Genomic DNA, 15,894 nt, shown 5'->3' with positions numbered 1-15,894 from the left:
GCGATGCTTCCATAGTATTTTTATTCATCGTAAAAAGCTGAAACATAGAAACCATATGAATAATTAAGCACTCTTATTTCTAACAAGTCCTATTATCAGATTGATTTGGGGGAATAGAAATTGCTTTTTATCTCCCAGAGGACCAGTGCTCTGTGTGGTGCTGAGCAGCAGCGGCGAGCAGTGCTACAGTGGGGGTGCCGACGGACTGATCCAAGGCTGGAATACCACCAACCCCAACGTCGATCCCTATGACTCCTACGGTAGGTGTTTCCCCCAGGATATGCAAGAATAACTTGTCTTCCTTTTACACATTTTACATAGCATATATAAGGATAAAATGAGATATGTTAATAAATTGGTAAAAGACAACAAGGTCTTTATATGGTTGAAAAGGACTCTTGTATTTAGGAATCAGTTTGATATATGATGTTAAAAGAAAAAAGAAACAAAATGGATTATTCCTGCAAAAAACAGTTCCCACCCTCCCAGAGTTTTGTTGATTGGAAATGGTGGCTATGACTGACCGTTTTCTTCATTTTGGGCATCTGTACATTACTTGAGACATTATTACACATTTCATTACTGTTCTTGACAAACAGCCTAAGGAAAATTAATGTTGGCATCATCTTCTTGATCAGTTACTGGAGTGTGTAGAGGGTAATGACTTTTAAGCTCCATGACACCAAAATACTTGAAAGGCCTTAAAAATTAAGAAGTGCCTTTAGTCTTGGGAACAGTACTGTGAAACATAAATCCACATGATAATCTATCACTAGATTTTACCATAAATTCTTTTGCAAAAACTGTTTAGGAATTGCCTCTTTTGGTTTCCTCTTATATTCTCAGATTTTAGAATGGTATGGAGTGTCATATTTGTCCTAAAACCATATTTTCCTCTTCACTTTAGATTAATTTTACCACCAAACCTAAGTAAAGATAAATTCGATAAACAAAAAATTTTCCCAACATATATTTAATAAACATTTAACATGTATTTTGTGAAAGGTAAACCCCCTCTCTCTCCCCACGTCTCTTACAAATTGATCTGTTCCATATTTTTCCTTACTTCCTTTATCTCTCTATTAGAGGATCAGTTGTTCTGTCCCAAGGCAACCAGCCCTTCTCCTTTGGCTCTTGACCTCATTCTCTCTTGTTTCTTTTGAGACTGCACTTGATTCGTTCTTGCTGTCTCTCTTGCTCTCATCTTAAGCCTTGCCCTCTTTTCTCTCTTTCCACCCCCTCCACATATAAGTAAATCCAGGTAGCTCCTCTCCTGGGCAAGGGGAAGCCTTTTCTTGACTCCATTTCCCTCCCTGGCTTCTGTTTAGTCTCTGTTTCCCTCATCATCTGTGTGTGTGTCTCTTTGGTGGTTGTGACTAGAATACACAATTTGGAGTTACTAATTCCATGTCCTTTCCCCGGGCATCATCCCTCTGCAGTCTGTCTTCTGGTCATTCCCCTTAAATATACCAAGATTATCAGTGACTGTCTGATTGGCTGATCCAAGGGGTATTTTCCAGTCCTTGTTTTTCTAGACGTATTGGCTATCTGAAACTGTAGAACATTCCATCCTTGTTGAAATTTGTCCACTATTGGCTTCTGTGACAATTTGTTTCCTATCCTTCATAAACTTTTATTTTTCTCACCTTAGATACTGGCATTTATCAAGGCCCACACCCTATTCATTCCTTGTTTTGTATGCATATTCTTTGGTAGACTGAATCCACCTCTACGGTTTTATATGCTGTTGACTCATAAATATCTTCTGTAAGCCTCAGACTGCCTACAGAACATTTCAAAGTCACCATCTCATTGTCCATAAATCCCCGCAAGTGCTGTGTTTCTTCTCCCATATATTCTTTATGAGACGGTGGCACCACCACAGTTGCCCAAGCTAGAAGCCTAACAGTTATCCTTGTTGCCTTGTTCTGTTTGCTATCTGTACCTTATTAATTTCCTAGTAATTAATATTTACCTAATATTAATTACCTAAATATTCCTTGAATATAGCCCTTCTGCTTTGCCCCCTTTCCCACTGCCCTCCCCTAGGTGTTCATCATCACCCCCCCCAGACTGCTGGAACAGTCCCCTTGCCGTCATCTGGATTCTGTCCAGTCTGTCTTCTGCACTACAGTGAAGGCTACCTTATTAAATACCTACTTCACCCTACTGCTCCTGGAAAACCCCGTAGTGGTTCATTTTGCTTTCAGAATAACTCCCAACTACCTTGATATGCTGTAGAAATCCCACCTTAAAGTAGCCACTCTCCTCTCATCTTTCTGTCTCCAACTTCACACTTCAGTGGTGCTGAATTGCTTGTAAATTTCCTCACATGTCGTGCTTTCCTTCCTTTGTGATTTTGCAGGTGCCGCCTCCTTTGCCAGCAGTGGCTTCCCTCTAGTTTTGACTGGCCAGCCCCTGTATACTCTAGGTGTCATTCTCTCCAGGAAGCTTTCACTCAACCCTGTTACTCTCCATGGTTACGATGTCAGTCGCTGTTATTGTACTTATCACAACATCTTTTGAGACCAGGATAGCACTGTGTCTTAATTATCTGTGTGGCCCCAGCATCTAGCATAGTGCCTAACACACCGTGTCTTCAATAAATATTTTATGATATGACAGAGAGTAGAGGACAGATAACATTGACATTTTAAACTTAACATGTGTGAGCCATCTTGAAAGTACTGCTTCATAGAGTCACTGTGAGGACTGATAATTACAGTTTCCAGTTTGACTTTTGTCACGAAACCGTGCTAAGCGAGCCTCCTTCCCTTCATGCACATCATTCACATGTCGGTTAGTGCTGTTAGAGGGGAATACCTGTAGGTCTCAGTTCATGTCCACCGTGAATTCCAGGGACCTGTTGCTCCCAGGAATAACTGCCATTCATAGTGCGGAGGTACAGGAGGCTGGTCTGAAGAAGCGTGTCCAAAGTGCTGACAGAGCTCAACGAGGAAAGGATCTCTGTTCATTTCCTCGAGGAATAGTTGTGACTTCTCTGAACACAGATTAAATTCAAATGATGTGTGTTAACGTGCTTTTTAAAAAATCTAGACAAATGGAAAGAAGGGAAGGAGAAGGAAATACCTGATTTTTTTAAGGAGAGAAATATGTACTTTAAAATTTTAATTTATAAGTCCTAGACTCTGCATGTGCGTATTTCCAAGCCTGTTTTTAGTTACTGCAACATTTCAGAAGAATAATAGAAACTAGGAAGCATATTTTGTGCTGTTATTAGACGCTTTTGTTTGTATTTCCTTTCTCTGGAATCTGAGTTACCTTTATGATTTGTTTTTTTCTCCTGATTTTGCATTCTTGCTATTTTGTGTAGATCCTTCTGTTTTAAGGGGCCCTCTGCTGGGCCACACCGATGCTGTCTGGGGCTTGGCTTACAGTGCTGCCCATCAGCGCCTGTTGTCCTGTTCAGCAGATGGCACTCTCCGATTATGGAATACAGCCGAGGCTGCTCCAGCCCTAAGTGTATTTAATGATAATCAAGGTATATGCTTTTTTTTTTTTTTTTTTTACCATTCAACTGAATCTTTTATAAAGTGTCTAATTCTAACAACAAGCAAATAAATAAGTAAACGATTCTATAAACTCTTAGAGTTTAAATTTAATTTGAAGGGTTTTTTTAAGTAATGAAAGCATATTTGTTTGAATTTCCAACTTATGATTTTTAAAAGCATAGTATTCCGTGAAAGAACACACATTAAAATTTTTTTTAAATCAAAATATAACATCTACAGTAAAAATGGATATTGAAGATATGTCTTATTGGGTTTGACAAATATATAACTCTTATACCTCTCAAGATCTAGAATCTTTCCTTCACCTCTTCAAAGTGTCTTTGGGTCCTTCCCAGCCCCTCTTCCCATTTCCAACCAGTGGTGTGATTTCTTTCATTACAAATAAGTTTTATCTGTTCTAAAATTTCATAGAAGTGAAATCATATAATATGTATTCTTTTTGTATCTGGCTTTTTACTCTCTAATGTTTTTGTGATTCATCCATGTTCTACATATCAACTTATTTATTTTTATATTTAATAGTATTTCATTAAACCAGTGTGTTTATTTATTTACCTTTTGATGGACATGTGGGTTGTTTCCAGTTTTTGAGTATTATGAACAAAACTACTATGAACATTTATTTTTTATTTATTTATTTATGTATTGAGCTAGTAAAGAGCTAGAAGTAGAATTGCTGGGAGTTAGAAGTGGTTTTGTGTGTTCAACTTTATGGGTAATTGCCAAACTTATCCAGAGTGGTTGTGCCATGTTATACCACTGACAGCACGTATGAGAATTCCAGCTGCGCTTCATTCTTAATTAATTAGCATTTGGTGTTATCAGTTCATTTAGTTTTAGACACTCTGGCGGGTGTGTAGCAGTGTTTCATTGTGGCTTTAATTTGCATCGCTTTGGTGGCTAATTATCGTGAGCACTTTTGTGTGTGTGTGTGCTTATTAGCTATTAATGTATCTTCTTCTATAATATACAGATTTTTTAACTGCTTGCTTGCTTTAGATTTTGAACCATATAAAAAAATCAGATTATATTCATGTATATGTATACATGATATGTATACATATCATTCTATTCTTTTATGTTTGTAAGCACACTATAAGTTTAACCGAGTTTTATCCTATTCTAGATGATAAATAAAGTACCTTCTTTATTCTTGAGCTGTTTTAACTTGTGTCTGGGTTTTGATGAGTTGCCTGCATTTGATATTTGCATGACTCTACCAGTAAATAATAATTTGAACTTTTATTTTTTTAATTCCGTATTTCGATGAGTTAGAATTCCTCATAAGAGATGGTCTCTTAAAGAATTCCCACAATGCCACTCTAAGCCTCAGGTAAAAGTGGAAGCAACAAAACTTGTAGTCCAGAAATATTTTCCATTTGTTCTCTGAGTAAAGGCCTGCATTCTGTGAATATATTAGCTGAGTAACAGGTAGAAGACTTGCTGAACAGGTAAAGATAATAAAATAGGCTAGGGCTAACAGTAACAAAAGAAATAATCTCTATTGAATGGTTAATGAGCTAATTTTTATTCTAATGTTGAGCCTTCTTTACTTCTTAAGGAAATCTTGTGACTATTTGTTTTGCTATATTATAAGGACATTTTCAACTAGACCCTCTGATCGCCATTCTCTGAATATGTTCTGACTCTCTTAGAATTGGGAATCCCTGCGTCTGTGGATCTAGTGAGCAGTGACCCGAGCCATATGGTAGCATCGTTCAGCAAAGGATATACAAGCATCTTTAACATGGAAACGCAACAGCGCATTCTCACTTTAGAATCCAACCTAGATACAAGTATGTATACCAATTTTAAGTAGTCTTTGTTTGGGTCAAATTTTTAAACTTTCTCAAAATTATAATTACTAGAGTCAACTACAAAAAATACCTGTTATTATAAAGAGTTCTGCCTTTTAAATCACAGAACACAGTTACTTGGATAAAATGATTTACAATTGATTTTAAGACTTTAAATTTATGCACATTTGTAACTATACTATTTGGAATAGCATTTGAGCTACTCCAAAGAGGAGTCAAGTCACATCCCCAAAGGCAAAGGAATTAAAAGCAAAAATGAACTTTTGGGACCTCATGAAGATAAAAAGCTTCTGCACTGCAAAGGAAACAATCAACAAAACTAAAAGGCAACCGACAGGATGGCAAAAGATATTTGCAAATGACATATCAGACAAAGGGCTAGTATCCAAAATCTATAAAGAACTCACGAAACTCCACACCTGAAAAACAAATAATCCAGTGAAGAAATGGGCAGAAAACATGAATAGACACTTCTCTAAAGAAGACATCCAGATGGCCAACAGGCACATGAAAAGATGCTCATCAGGGAAATACAAATCAAAACCACACTCAGATATCACCTCACGCCAGTCAGAGTGGCCAAAATGAACAAATCAGGAGACTATAGATGCTGGAGAGGATGTGGAGAAATGGGAACCCTCTTGCACTGTTGGTGGGAATGCAAACTAGTGCAGCCACTCTGGAAAACAGTGTGGAGGTTCTTCAAAAAATTAAAAATAGACCTACCCTATGACCCAGCAATAGCACTGCTAGGAATTTACCCAAGGGATACAGGAGCGCTGATGCATAGGGGCACTTGTACCCCAATGTTTATAGCAGCACTCTCAACAATAGCCAAATTGTGGGAAAAGCCTAAATTTCCATCAACTGATGAATGGATAAAGAAATTGTGGTTTATATACACAATGGAGTACTACATGGCAATGAGAAAGAACGAAATATGGCCCTTTGTAGCAACATGGATGGAACTGGAGAGTGCTAAGTGAAATAAGCCATACAGAGAAAGACAGATACCGTATGTTTTCACTCTTATGTGGATCCTGAGAAACTTAACAGAAGACCAAAGGGGGAGGGGAGGAAGAAAAAAAAGGTTAGAGGGGGAGGGAGCCAAAACATAAGAGACTCTTAAAAACTGAGAATAAACTGAGGGTTGATGGGGGGTGGAAGGGCGGGGAGGGATGAGCACTGGGTGTTGTATGGTAACCAATTTGATAATAAATTTCATATTAAAAAAAATATGGGGGGCGCCTGGGTGGCTTGGTCAGTTAAGCGTCCGACTTCGGCTCAGGTCATGATCTCACGGTCCATGAGTTCGAGCCCCGCGTCGGGCTCTGTGCTGACAGCTCAGAGCCTGGAGCCTGTTTCAGATTCTGTGTCTCCCTCTCTCTCTGCTCCTCCCCTGTTCATGCTCTGTCTCTCTCTGTCTCAAAATAAATAAACGTTAAAAAAAAAAAAAATTAAAAAAACAAAGAGGAGTCAAGTTTTATACCAAATGATTAGTTTTCAATTCTGTTTGAAGAAAGTAATATTTATTCTGAATATAAAATAAATCTGTTTTTCATTTCTCATAATTTCATTTTTTAAATCAATTTAGTTTTGTATTAATAATATTTGACACAGCTCACTACTGATTAGACTGTAAATCAAGTTGTGTCTCTTAAAATCTCAAATATGAAGCTTCTCATTGGATACAGAAAGTCAGGAAATAATTTCTCAGATTGTGAAAAAGATACTATAGAATCTTTTTGATTTTTGGCTTTTTAACCATTGCTTTCTGTCTTTAGGCTTAATCCAGACAATTACATTTTAGGTTGCAGTTGACAAAGGAAGCTGTGTACATATATATTGTTGTTTTAATCTGAGAACTAGCTTTAAAAATAATTACCATGGTGTGTTTGTGTGTGTGTATGTGTGTGTGTGTGTGTGTGTGTGTCTGTCTGTTTGTCTGTCTCTCCCTCTCCCTCTCCCTCCCTCCCTCCCCCCACTCTTTTCCTTGCAAAAATTTCCTTCATTCCATTTTGGCTTTCTTCATTTTCTCTTCCCGATCTGTTGGCCTTTGTTTTTTTCTGAGGTCTTAGGAGAATTGTTTGGGGAAATACACACGAATAGAGTTTTGAACTATTTGGATGTAAAAGAGAGGGGTGAAAAAACAAAAACTGATATTATGGAATAAGAAAAGGAGAAACTTTTTTTCTCAAGAAATAATAGGTTTTAGACTCTCAATAAATTTAAAATTAATTTAAACATATGACTTAAAGCTACAGTAGTAAAATACAGATAACAATGTGAAACTAAGAAGGATGTGAACATTTTTGGAATTACCTTCAGAAATTGTAGTCAATTCTTAGAATGTCCTGAGTGGTAAATACTGACTTTAATGACTGCTACAAATTAATAAGATGTCAAGTCTGGTGGATGAGATGGATGAACTAAACTCGGCAATCCCAATTGTCTCTTTAAGTGTGTGACAATAAAGTCATGTGACTTTTTGCCTGATACTAGAAACATTTTCTGAAGAAAACTGCCAAAAATGTTTTGAACAAAGGCAACATTATTGGAATAAGTGATAATTACTTTGAGTTATAATAATAATATGTCCTGACATTTTCTTTTTTAAATATATCCTTTTTTTTTTTTTTAAATGTTTATTTACTTTTGAGAGAGAGTGAGTGAGTGTGAGAACACAGACAGGGGAGGGGCAGAGAGAGATGAGAGAGAGACACACACAGAATCCGAAGCAGGCTCCAGGCTCCAGGCTCCGAGCTGTCAGCACAAATCCCGACATGGGGCTCAAATCCACGAACCGCAAGATCATGACCTGAGCCTAAGTCGGACGCTTAACTGACTGAGCCACCCCAGGCGCCCCTGTCCTGACATTTCCTAAATTATCAGTTTGATTACTTTAGAGTTGTATAAATTATCAGTTTTATTACTTCAGAGCTGTACTTTTATTCTTTTCTACTGTGACTACCCCTGCTTATTTATTTTTTTTACTACATTGTTCTTTTCTGTAATTTAGCAGATTTTTAAAAAATTAAAGTTCAGACCAAAAACATGTTTCAAGGTAAAAGTAAATTTCTTATAGAATTAAAAAGGATGGAGGTTTTTGTTTTAAAAATCAGAATAGACTCACTTTCTGTTCATTAATGTCAATTATGGTGATTTGTGATAAAGTCAAAGGTATTTGAAGCAGGTAATTGAGGTCTTCTCAGTCCAGTGAAAAGTAAGCCATTTCTACATTACAAGCTGAATACAAATACTTGCAGGAGTTTTTTAGATTCATTGTTCAATTTATTCCTAGTGTTCTTTGCATTTTGCTTACATGTCTGATTTACCATTAAGTGGAGAAACTTCCTTAAAAGTATTACTAAGTAAAAACTCTTTTGCTTCCTTCCATCATTTGATTTCTATCATAATTATTTTCTAGATCTCAGCATAATTGAAGCTATTCTCAGAAACCTCTCTCTCAGAATACATGGGATATTTTACTTAAAGTATTTCTTTTCTTTTGTTACTCTCCTGCTAGATCCTACAGAGGATAATGCTCAGTGGTATGTTATCTCTGGAGGAAAGAAAAAAAAAAAAAAAAACAACTACAGGCTGAGCTTTGAAACTAAAGTCTTTGTTAAGGACCATTTAAATTGAGTATAACTGAGCTTACTCCACGTGGTCAAGTGACTTTTTGTTTTATTCTTAGATAACAGGCCGTTAGTACTGGAAAAAGATTACTTTCAGTTTTTAAGATGTCATATTTTTAGGGACCACAAGAAAATCCAACAGAGTACCCTAATATTACCATTATTTTTATCTATATTTAGCTATATTTTCTATTATGTGAATGTAAATTCATAATAACTTTACTAAGATTTAAAAAAGTTTAACTCTTTTTGAAATAATTTTAAATATGCAGAGTTTCAAAAATAGTACAAGAACTAGTTACATTTCACACGGATTCATCAGTTTCTACCATGAAACAGTTCATGTATTGTGATACGGGCCTAATGACATGTGGCCTGCTTCTCTCATTGTGCGTGTAATTGAAATTCTTTGAAAGTTACTGTATAGGGCACAAAAAATACTGTTAGGATGCTGACTATTTGAAGATTCCAAACACAGTAGACTGTCAAATGATAACCATTTCTATTATGATGAGAAAGAGAAGATTATACATTTCAGAAGCTCTCTTTGTCATATTTGTCTTCAGATGATAACCATGTGATAAAGAATATCTAGAAAGAGTGGAGATTTAAATTTGGTTATCATCTACTTGTAAGTAATGATGGAACTTTATTAAAGCTGCAGAAATATCATAGATCATCAGAGAATGAGAAATGTCTGTGGCCCCACGCTCAGCGCTAGGTGGCACCCATTGATTGCAGGTGGTGGAAAGAAAATTCTCATTTGTAAGTACCTCTACATTTGTCAGTATGGTATTGTTCAGGCATTCTTTCCTAACATTGATGTTGAGAATACAGTCACAGAATAAATTAACTAAAGACAAATTAAAGTAACAAAGTCTCATGTGAGCATTCAGTCCTCTTATATGAAGAAATAGTAGCGTTAACTTTGTTGCTCTTTTTTTTTTTCTTTTTCGCAGCCACCTCTTCCTGTCAAATAAATAGAGTCATCAGCCATCCTACTCTTCCCATCAGCATCACTGCTCATGAAGACAGGCACATCAAATTCTATGATAACAACACAGGTAAGTGTTTATTACAGAATGATCAGTGTTAAAACAAAATAAATAAATAAAACCCACTGTAAGTAGGCTGACTTGGGTGTCTGTTAGTGGCTATATAGTCTAGGAATAAGCATGGAAACAAATACTCTTCCAGCTCAGTTTCTGTTCATTCTGTCCAAATCTGCTAAGAACTAGTCTTCATGATAGCATATAAAATCATCTTAGGTTATTTAAATCATTTACTTAATGTTTTATTTATTTTTGAGAGACAGAGTAAAAACGGGGGAGGGGCAGAGAGAGAGAGGGAGACACAGAATCCAAAGAAGGCTCCAGGCTTTGAGCTGTCAGCACAGAGCCCGATGTAGGGCTTGAACCCACGAACAGTGAGATTCACGACCTGAGCCAAAGTTGGATGCTTAACCAACTGAGCCATCCAGGCGCCCCTCATCTTAGTTTATTTAATAATAAGTAGATACTATGTTTTGGCCCTAGCACCAAGGTTATCACTAGGGACACAACTGAAAAGGTCATTCAAATACCAATAAAATTGATCTCTTGCTGTGAATATGTTGGGGAAAAGTAGAAACATGTTAGAAGTAAGAGGCATATGATCATTATATTTTGTTTAAAATTGTTCAAGTTTGGGGTGCCTGGGTGGCTCAGTCAGTTAAGCATCTGACTCTTGATTTCAGCTCTGGTCATGATTTCACAGTTCTTGAGTTTGAGCCTCGGTTCATGAGTTTGAGCCCCATGTCAGGCTCCACACTGACACTGCGGAGCCTGCTTGGAATCCTCACTCTCTCCCTCCCTCTCTCTCTCTCTCTTTCTCTCTGCCCCTCCCCAGCTCACAGTTTCTCTGTAAATAAATAAACTTTAAAATTGTCCAATGTTGGAGAGCCTTAGTGTTGGAGATAGAAACCCCTAAGTCATTTGTTTTTTTGATTCAGTTTTCCATAGACTACTCTTTTCTGTATTATAATATTGACTATCTGGTCCTGATTGATTTGAATTACTATATGTAAGGTGGGGAGGATATGTGGGCTTTCCCATTTTTTATTAGCTTTCATTCACTAGTCAGAAGGAAATTCCTGAAGAGCTGTGTTCGGAGGAAAACACTCCATATTGGCAGCCATATTTACCTGAGTGTCTGCTATTAGCTTTGTAGATATATTAACTTTTGCTGACTTTGCTTAGCTGTGAGTAATGAGTAATTTAATATTTTAATCCCTTTCTGTATGTTGTTTCCACCAGTATTGTGGCCAGGTTTTCCCTCCGTTCCTTTGTCTTTCTGTCTCTTCTGTTCTCACAACCCATATAATTTGCCTGTAGCTAAAGGATGCAAAGTAGGTGATTCATGTCTTAGTCTTAGTTAATGAACATGGCTTAAGGGAATATTTGTGTATAAATGACTGACCTTTATATTGCTATTTGAAAGACAGAAGTATAGGGGCGCCTGGGTGGCTCAGTAGGTTAAGCAGCGGACTTCGGCTCAGGTCATGATCTCGCGGTCCGTGAGTTCGAGCCCCACATCGGGCTCTGTGCTGACAGCTCAGAGCCTGGAGCCCGCTTCAGATTCTGTGTCTCCCTCTCTCTGACCCTCCCCCGTTCATGCTTTGTCTCTCTCTGTCTCAAAAATAAACGTTAAAAAAAAAAAATTAAAAAAAAAAAAAGACAGAAGTATAATCTGAAATTTAAGCTTTTGTTTCTCATTACCATGGCTAGAGCAGGAGGGAGACACATTGTTTTAGCTGTGATGGAAAAAGCTATTGATGCGGTAAGTACACAGAGAGGGGTGACTGGAGAAATCAGTGTAACATGGTAACTGGTGTATGTTCAGGATGAGGAAAGCTGTTAATAAAGAGTAACAATCTCTTTTTCCCAAAGGCAAACTCATCCACTCCATGGTAGCCCATCTAGAAGCTGTTACAAGTTTAGCAGTTGATCCCAATGGCCTGTACTTGATGTCTGGGAGTAAGTACATCAACTGTGGATTATTTATTTATCCTATTTTCATGTTAATGTAATTTTTCCTTTCAATTTCTTTTTCTTTTCTTCTTTTTTTTTCTTTTCTTTTGATACAGGTCATGACTGTTCAATACGTTTATGGAACCTAGAAAGTAAGACGTGTATCCAAGAGTTTACAGCTCATCGGAAAAAGTTTGAAGAATCAATTCACGATGTAGCTTTCCACCCATCCAAATGCTATATAGCCAGTGCTGGGGCTGATGCACTGGCCAAAGTCTTTGTATGACACAATGCATCATCTTCACCTTCTAGCTCTTTATAAATAATCAACTGCACAAAAGAGATACAGAAGACCAGGGCAAGAATCAACCTGTCCTGCCCTTTTGTTCTGCCGAAGGAGCACAGAGAACATTTGTTAAAGTATAGTTTTGCAATTCGTATACTGTTTTCTAAAACTAAGGTTTGTTCTGGTTGCTGCAAGCTCAGCTGAATCTGTGAGCCTGAAAACTGTTTCAAAATTTCCCCCAATAGGAGCTATTATTTCTGAGGTTGTTCTAATTCGCTAGGCAGGCCTGAGCGAACATAGGTTTAGCCTGTCCCTATTGAGTAAATAGGGCATGCTATAAGGGATAATTAAAAAACTTGATGACTGGGAATGATAGAGGAAGAACAGAAATTTAGACCCAATTCTCCCCTGAGAAATCTTGTTAACCACGTTAGGTAGTCAAAACAGTAATCTTTACCATATCTGCTGTACTAACCCCGATGTGCATAATGAGCAGGCAGTGTTCAAATGAGTTTTTAATTTAGCTCTCCTTTCATCTGTGCACATAAAAGCACCTGGCAAAGCATTTTACCATTAGGGGAAAAAAGAAATGCAATAATATGTTAAATATATTATTATTCAAAAATGCTAAACAAATATTTAGTTTGTAAGCAGATTTCTATATTGTATTACCTTTTTGAAAATAGATTTGGTACCATTGTAAAGTTAAGCTGTCAAAAACAGTCACCATTATCAATAGTCAGTAGAGTCTGCTTTTACTAAAGAATTTAACTTATTCAGGTTCAAGATTCTGTTTATTTTTAAGGGCAAGCAGGGCATATCTTGATAATTTCTATTAATTTTAAAATTCACTTTATTCATGTGATATTTCTAGTACCAGAGTGGTTATCTCATATTGATGAAATCTTACCTTTTAGTGGTTGAAAAGACGGAAGTTATCTGTGAGTACTTGTTTTTCAAAATCCACATAACCATGCTTCGGATGACCTCTTGCTTTTTCTTTGTCTCTCATATTCAAATTATCTGACACCTACCAAAAACAGTTTATAATTATGTTTTGACAGCCCAAAGGGTATGGTTAATGTCAGGCAGCTGCTTTTGCAGTACTAAATAAAGCACCTGGTTTGTGCCCCAGAAGTCTTCCATTAATCTATCCAAGAAGAAGAGTCCCCTGGAAATCTGGATGGAAGAGTTCAGTGCATCCCTTGGTTAAAGAGTTTTCTCTTTCCCTTCCCCTACCCCTCCATTCTTTAATTGGAGTACACAGCATGTTTTAATAGGCAGTGTGTCAGTATTGTTTCTGTGGAAAACTGTCATAAAGGACCAGGGTTCCTTGAGCTCACCTAGGTTCCTTGAGCTCACCTAGCCTGTGACCCACATGTGGCCAGCTCTTAAGATTCCCATGACCCCACTCTTTGGACCTAGTGTCTTCACATTCTTTTGTTTGCCCCAATGTCAGAGACCAGTGTAGAAATTAGGAATAAATTATTAATGCCCAACTTTTCAGCAAAATGTATATATAGTAGTTTTCATACATAAAATCCATATCCATAAATGTTTTAATCTTTTAATATAATTCCTACATTCCTCTCCCAACATATTCCATTGTCGTAACAATGACACTTCTGATGATATGTATATTTACTCTGAAAAAGTATTCTGGTGGTGATATGGATAGTAATTGACAATTTTTCTTTAAAATTTCTGCTTTTCTGCCTCTAGAGTTTTGCAGCATACAAGCTAGATTTGCCTGATTGATAGACAGATATACTTTAATATTTTGACACAGCTACCTTGTCATTTCATCTGTGCTTTGGTTCACAGTGGGCTCAAGGGACTCCTTTCTATAATCGAATGAATTGACCTGGACTTGAACTCCCAGGTGAATGTTTATATTCCCATGCAGATATAGAAGTCCACATTGTGCTTGGTTCATTCCTCTTTTTGGTTCTTCAGTGAGTAAAAAAAAATGGTGTTGCTAACCTAACATTTATATAAGTATACTGGAAAATCCAGTCGGGTGCCCTTACTTGGCATGTTTAGGATGGACTAAGCTATTGTTTTACCACTTACTGCTTAAATTACCTCGCAAGGTCTCCAGTGCCTGCTTTACTTACATCACTGAAATTCTCAAAACCAAGAAAGTCTCTTCCCTTACGTTTTATACCTCCTGGTTGAAATTTCTCTCTTCGTGAGTGGAAAATGACCATGAGATAGGTAAACTGTGGTGCAGATGATGGAGCTTTGAAAGTTCTTTAGCCAGCCAGTGCCGGGCCATTGGAGACCCTAGACAGAAACAGATTCCTCTCCACTAGCACTGTGTGATCACAGCCTAGAAATGAGCCAAAGCTGTCTTCCAGCCAGAGAGAAGCATAGACATGTACCTGCTTTCCCCGCCAGCCTATCAGAAATTTAATCCCCCAAATGAACAAATTCAAGATTCACACAGTCATTGAAATGCTTTCATAGTGCTTGGTTTGTAAATATTTTGGGTGAAATGTATTGGGAGAGTATGAAAATCAGCAGGAGACATGGTCCCTGCCTTATTTTCATATGCTATGAATACATCTCTGGGACTTGCAGCACCCTTCTCAAAACCCAGATGTCATATGGAGCTCATTTGCTACTCGAACCCTAGACAGGTATTTAACATAAGTGATATAATGACCTTCAGTATTTTTCTATTGAACAAGTTTAGCGATTTTTGCCATTAAACAGATAATTAGTTATGCAAAGTATTTAGCTTTTATAATCATTTTAGTTATGACTAAAAGGGGGGAAATTATGCTGCATCACTGATAATGAACTTTGTGAAAAATTTTTGTTTATCTGACTTTCATTCCTTCAGTATTCTTGCTATAAATTTCTTTTGGAGATAATGATAAAGATTTATTTGAAAATGTCTAAAATGTATGTATATTTTATAAATATATATTATATATATTGTAGGAATATATATAATATATATAGACTATATATATTATATATATATATTATATATATATATATATATATATTATATATATATAAACCATAGGTGCATTTTACTGTTTTGTATTTTCATTCTTAGAGGTCGTGTACACCACAGGTAATGATGAGTATGATGAGTGTTGTGCTGTTTGCTTTTGCAGTATAATATATAGTTCTAAATGTTTCAATTACTGTATATACTATATTCATTATAGGCTAGCATGCTTGTTTTAAAGACTGTCATTCTAGTTTATTAAAATCTGAATGTAAGAAAACCTGGCTATTCAAATGTGAATTGAAAAATATTCCATTCTCAGTACTGAACTATTTCCATTGAACATTCAGGATTTTTTTTAACAAAACAGATATCATCAAGAAGGCAATAGCTAGAGAATGAGAGGTGCCTTTAAAATAAAATACAAATGCAGCCTTACGGTGAGGATGAGGATTGAGCTTGGGGCGGGGGGGGGGGGGGGCGGGGGGGGGCTATGGCAGAGAGAGATTGAGAGACAGAGAGAGAGTGAATGTGTGCGCGCGCGTGTGCGTGTGTGTTTGCCAGTCTGTGAAGATCCTGATTTGTGACCATCAATGTCTTTTCAGTGTATCTGCTCAACTTCTAGGATTTCAAGGGACATTTCATGC

General features: G+C 36.9%; 1 protein-coding gene across 3 annotated transcripts in view; it reads left to right on the top strand.

Annotated features, from left to right (window-relative positions):
- The window catches only part of STRN (striatin), a 91,961-nt gene extending 76,434 nt beyond the window's left edge, over window positions 1–15,527 (top strand). For all 3 annotated transcript variants that reach the window (XM_058683034.1, XM_058683035.1, XM_058683036.1), the window contains 6 exons: window positions 139–260; window positions 3,335–3,502; window positions 5,189–5,329; window positions 9,948–10,052; window positions 11,916–12,002; window positions 12,113–15,527. In XM_058683034.1, coding sequence (XP_058539017.1) covers window positions 139–260; window positions 3,335–3,502; window positions 5,189–5,329; window positions 9,948–10,052; window positions 11,916–12,002; window positions 12,113–12,282 — 793 coding nt within the window. In that variant the 3' untranslated portion in view covers window positions 12,283–15,527. The remainder of the gene's footprint in view (window positions 1–138; window positions 261–3,334; window positions 3,503–5,188; window positions 5,330–9,947; window positions 10,053–11,915; window positions 12,003–12,112) is intronic.
- The last annotated feature ends 367 nt before the right edge of the window (window positions 15,528–15,894 follow it).

This window comes from Neofelis nebulosa, chromosome 9, assembly GCF_028018385.1.
Source record: "Neofelis nebulosa isolate mNeoNeb1 chromosome 9, mNeoNeb1.pri, whole genome shotgun sequence".
Classification (NCBI taxonomy): domain Eukaryota; kingdom Metazoa; phylum Chordata; class Mammalia; order Carnivora; family Felidae; genus Neofelis; species Neofelis nebulosa.
This window is presented reverse-complemented; position numbering and strand designations above follow the sequence as displayed.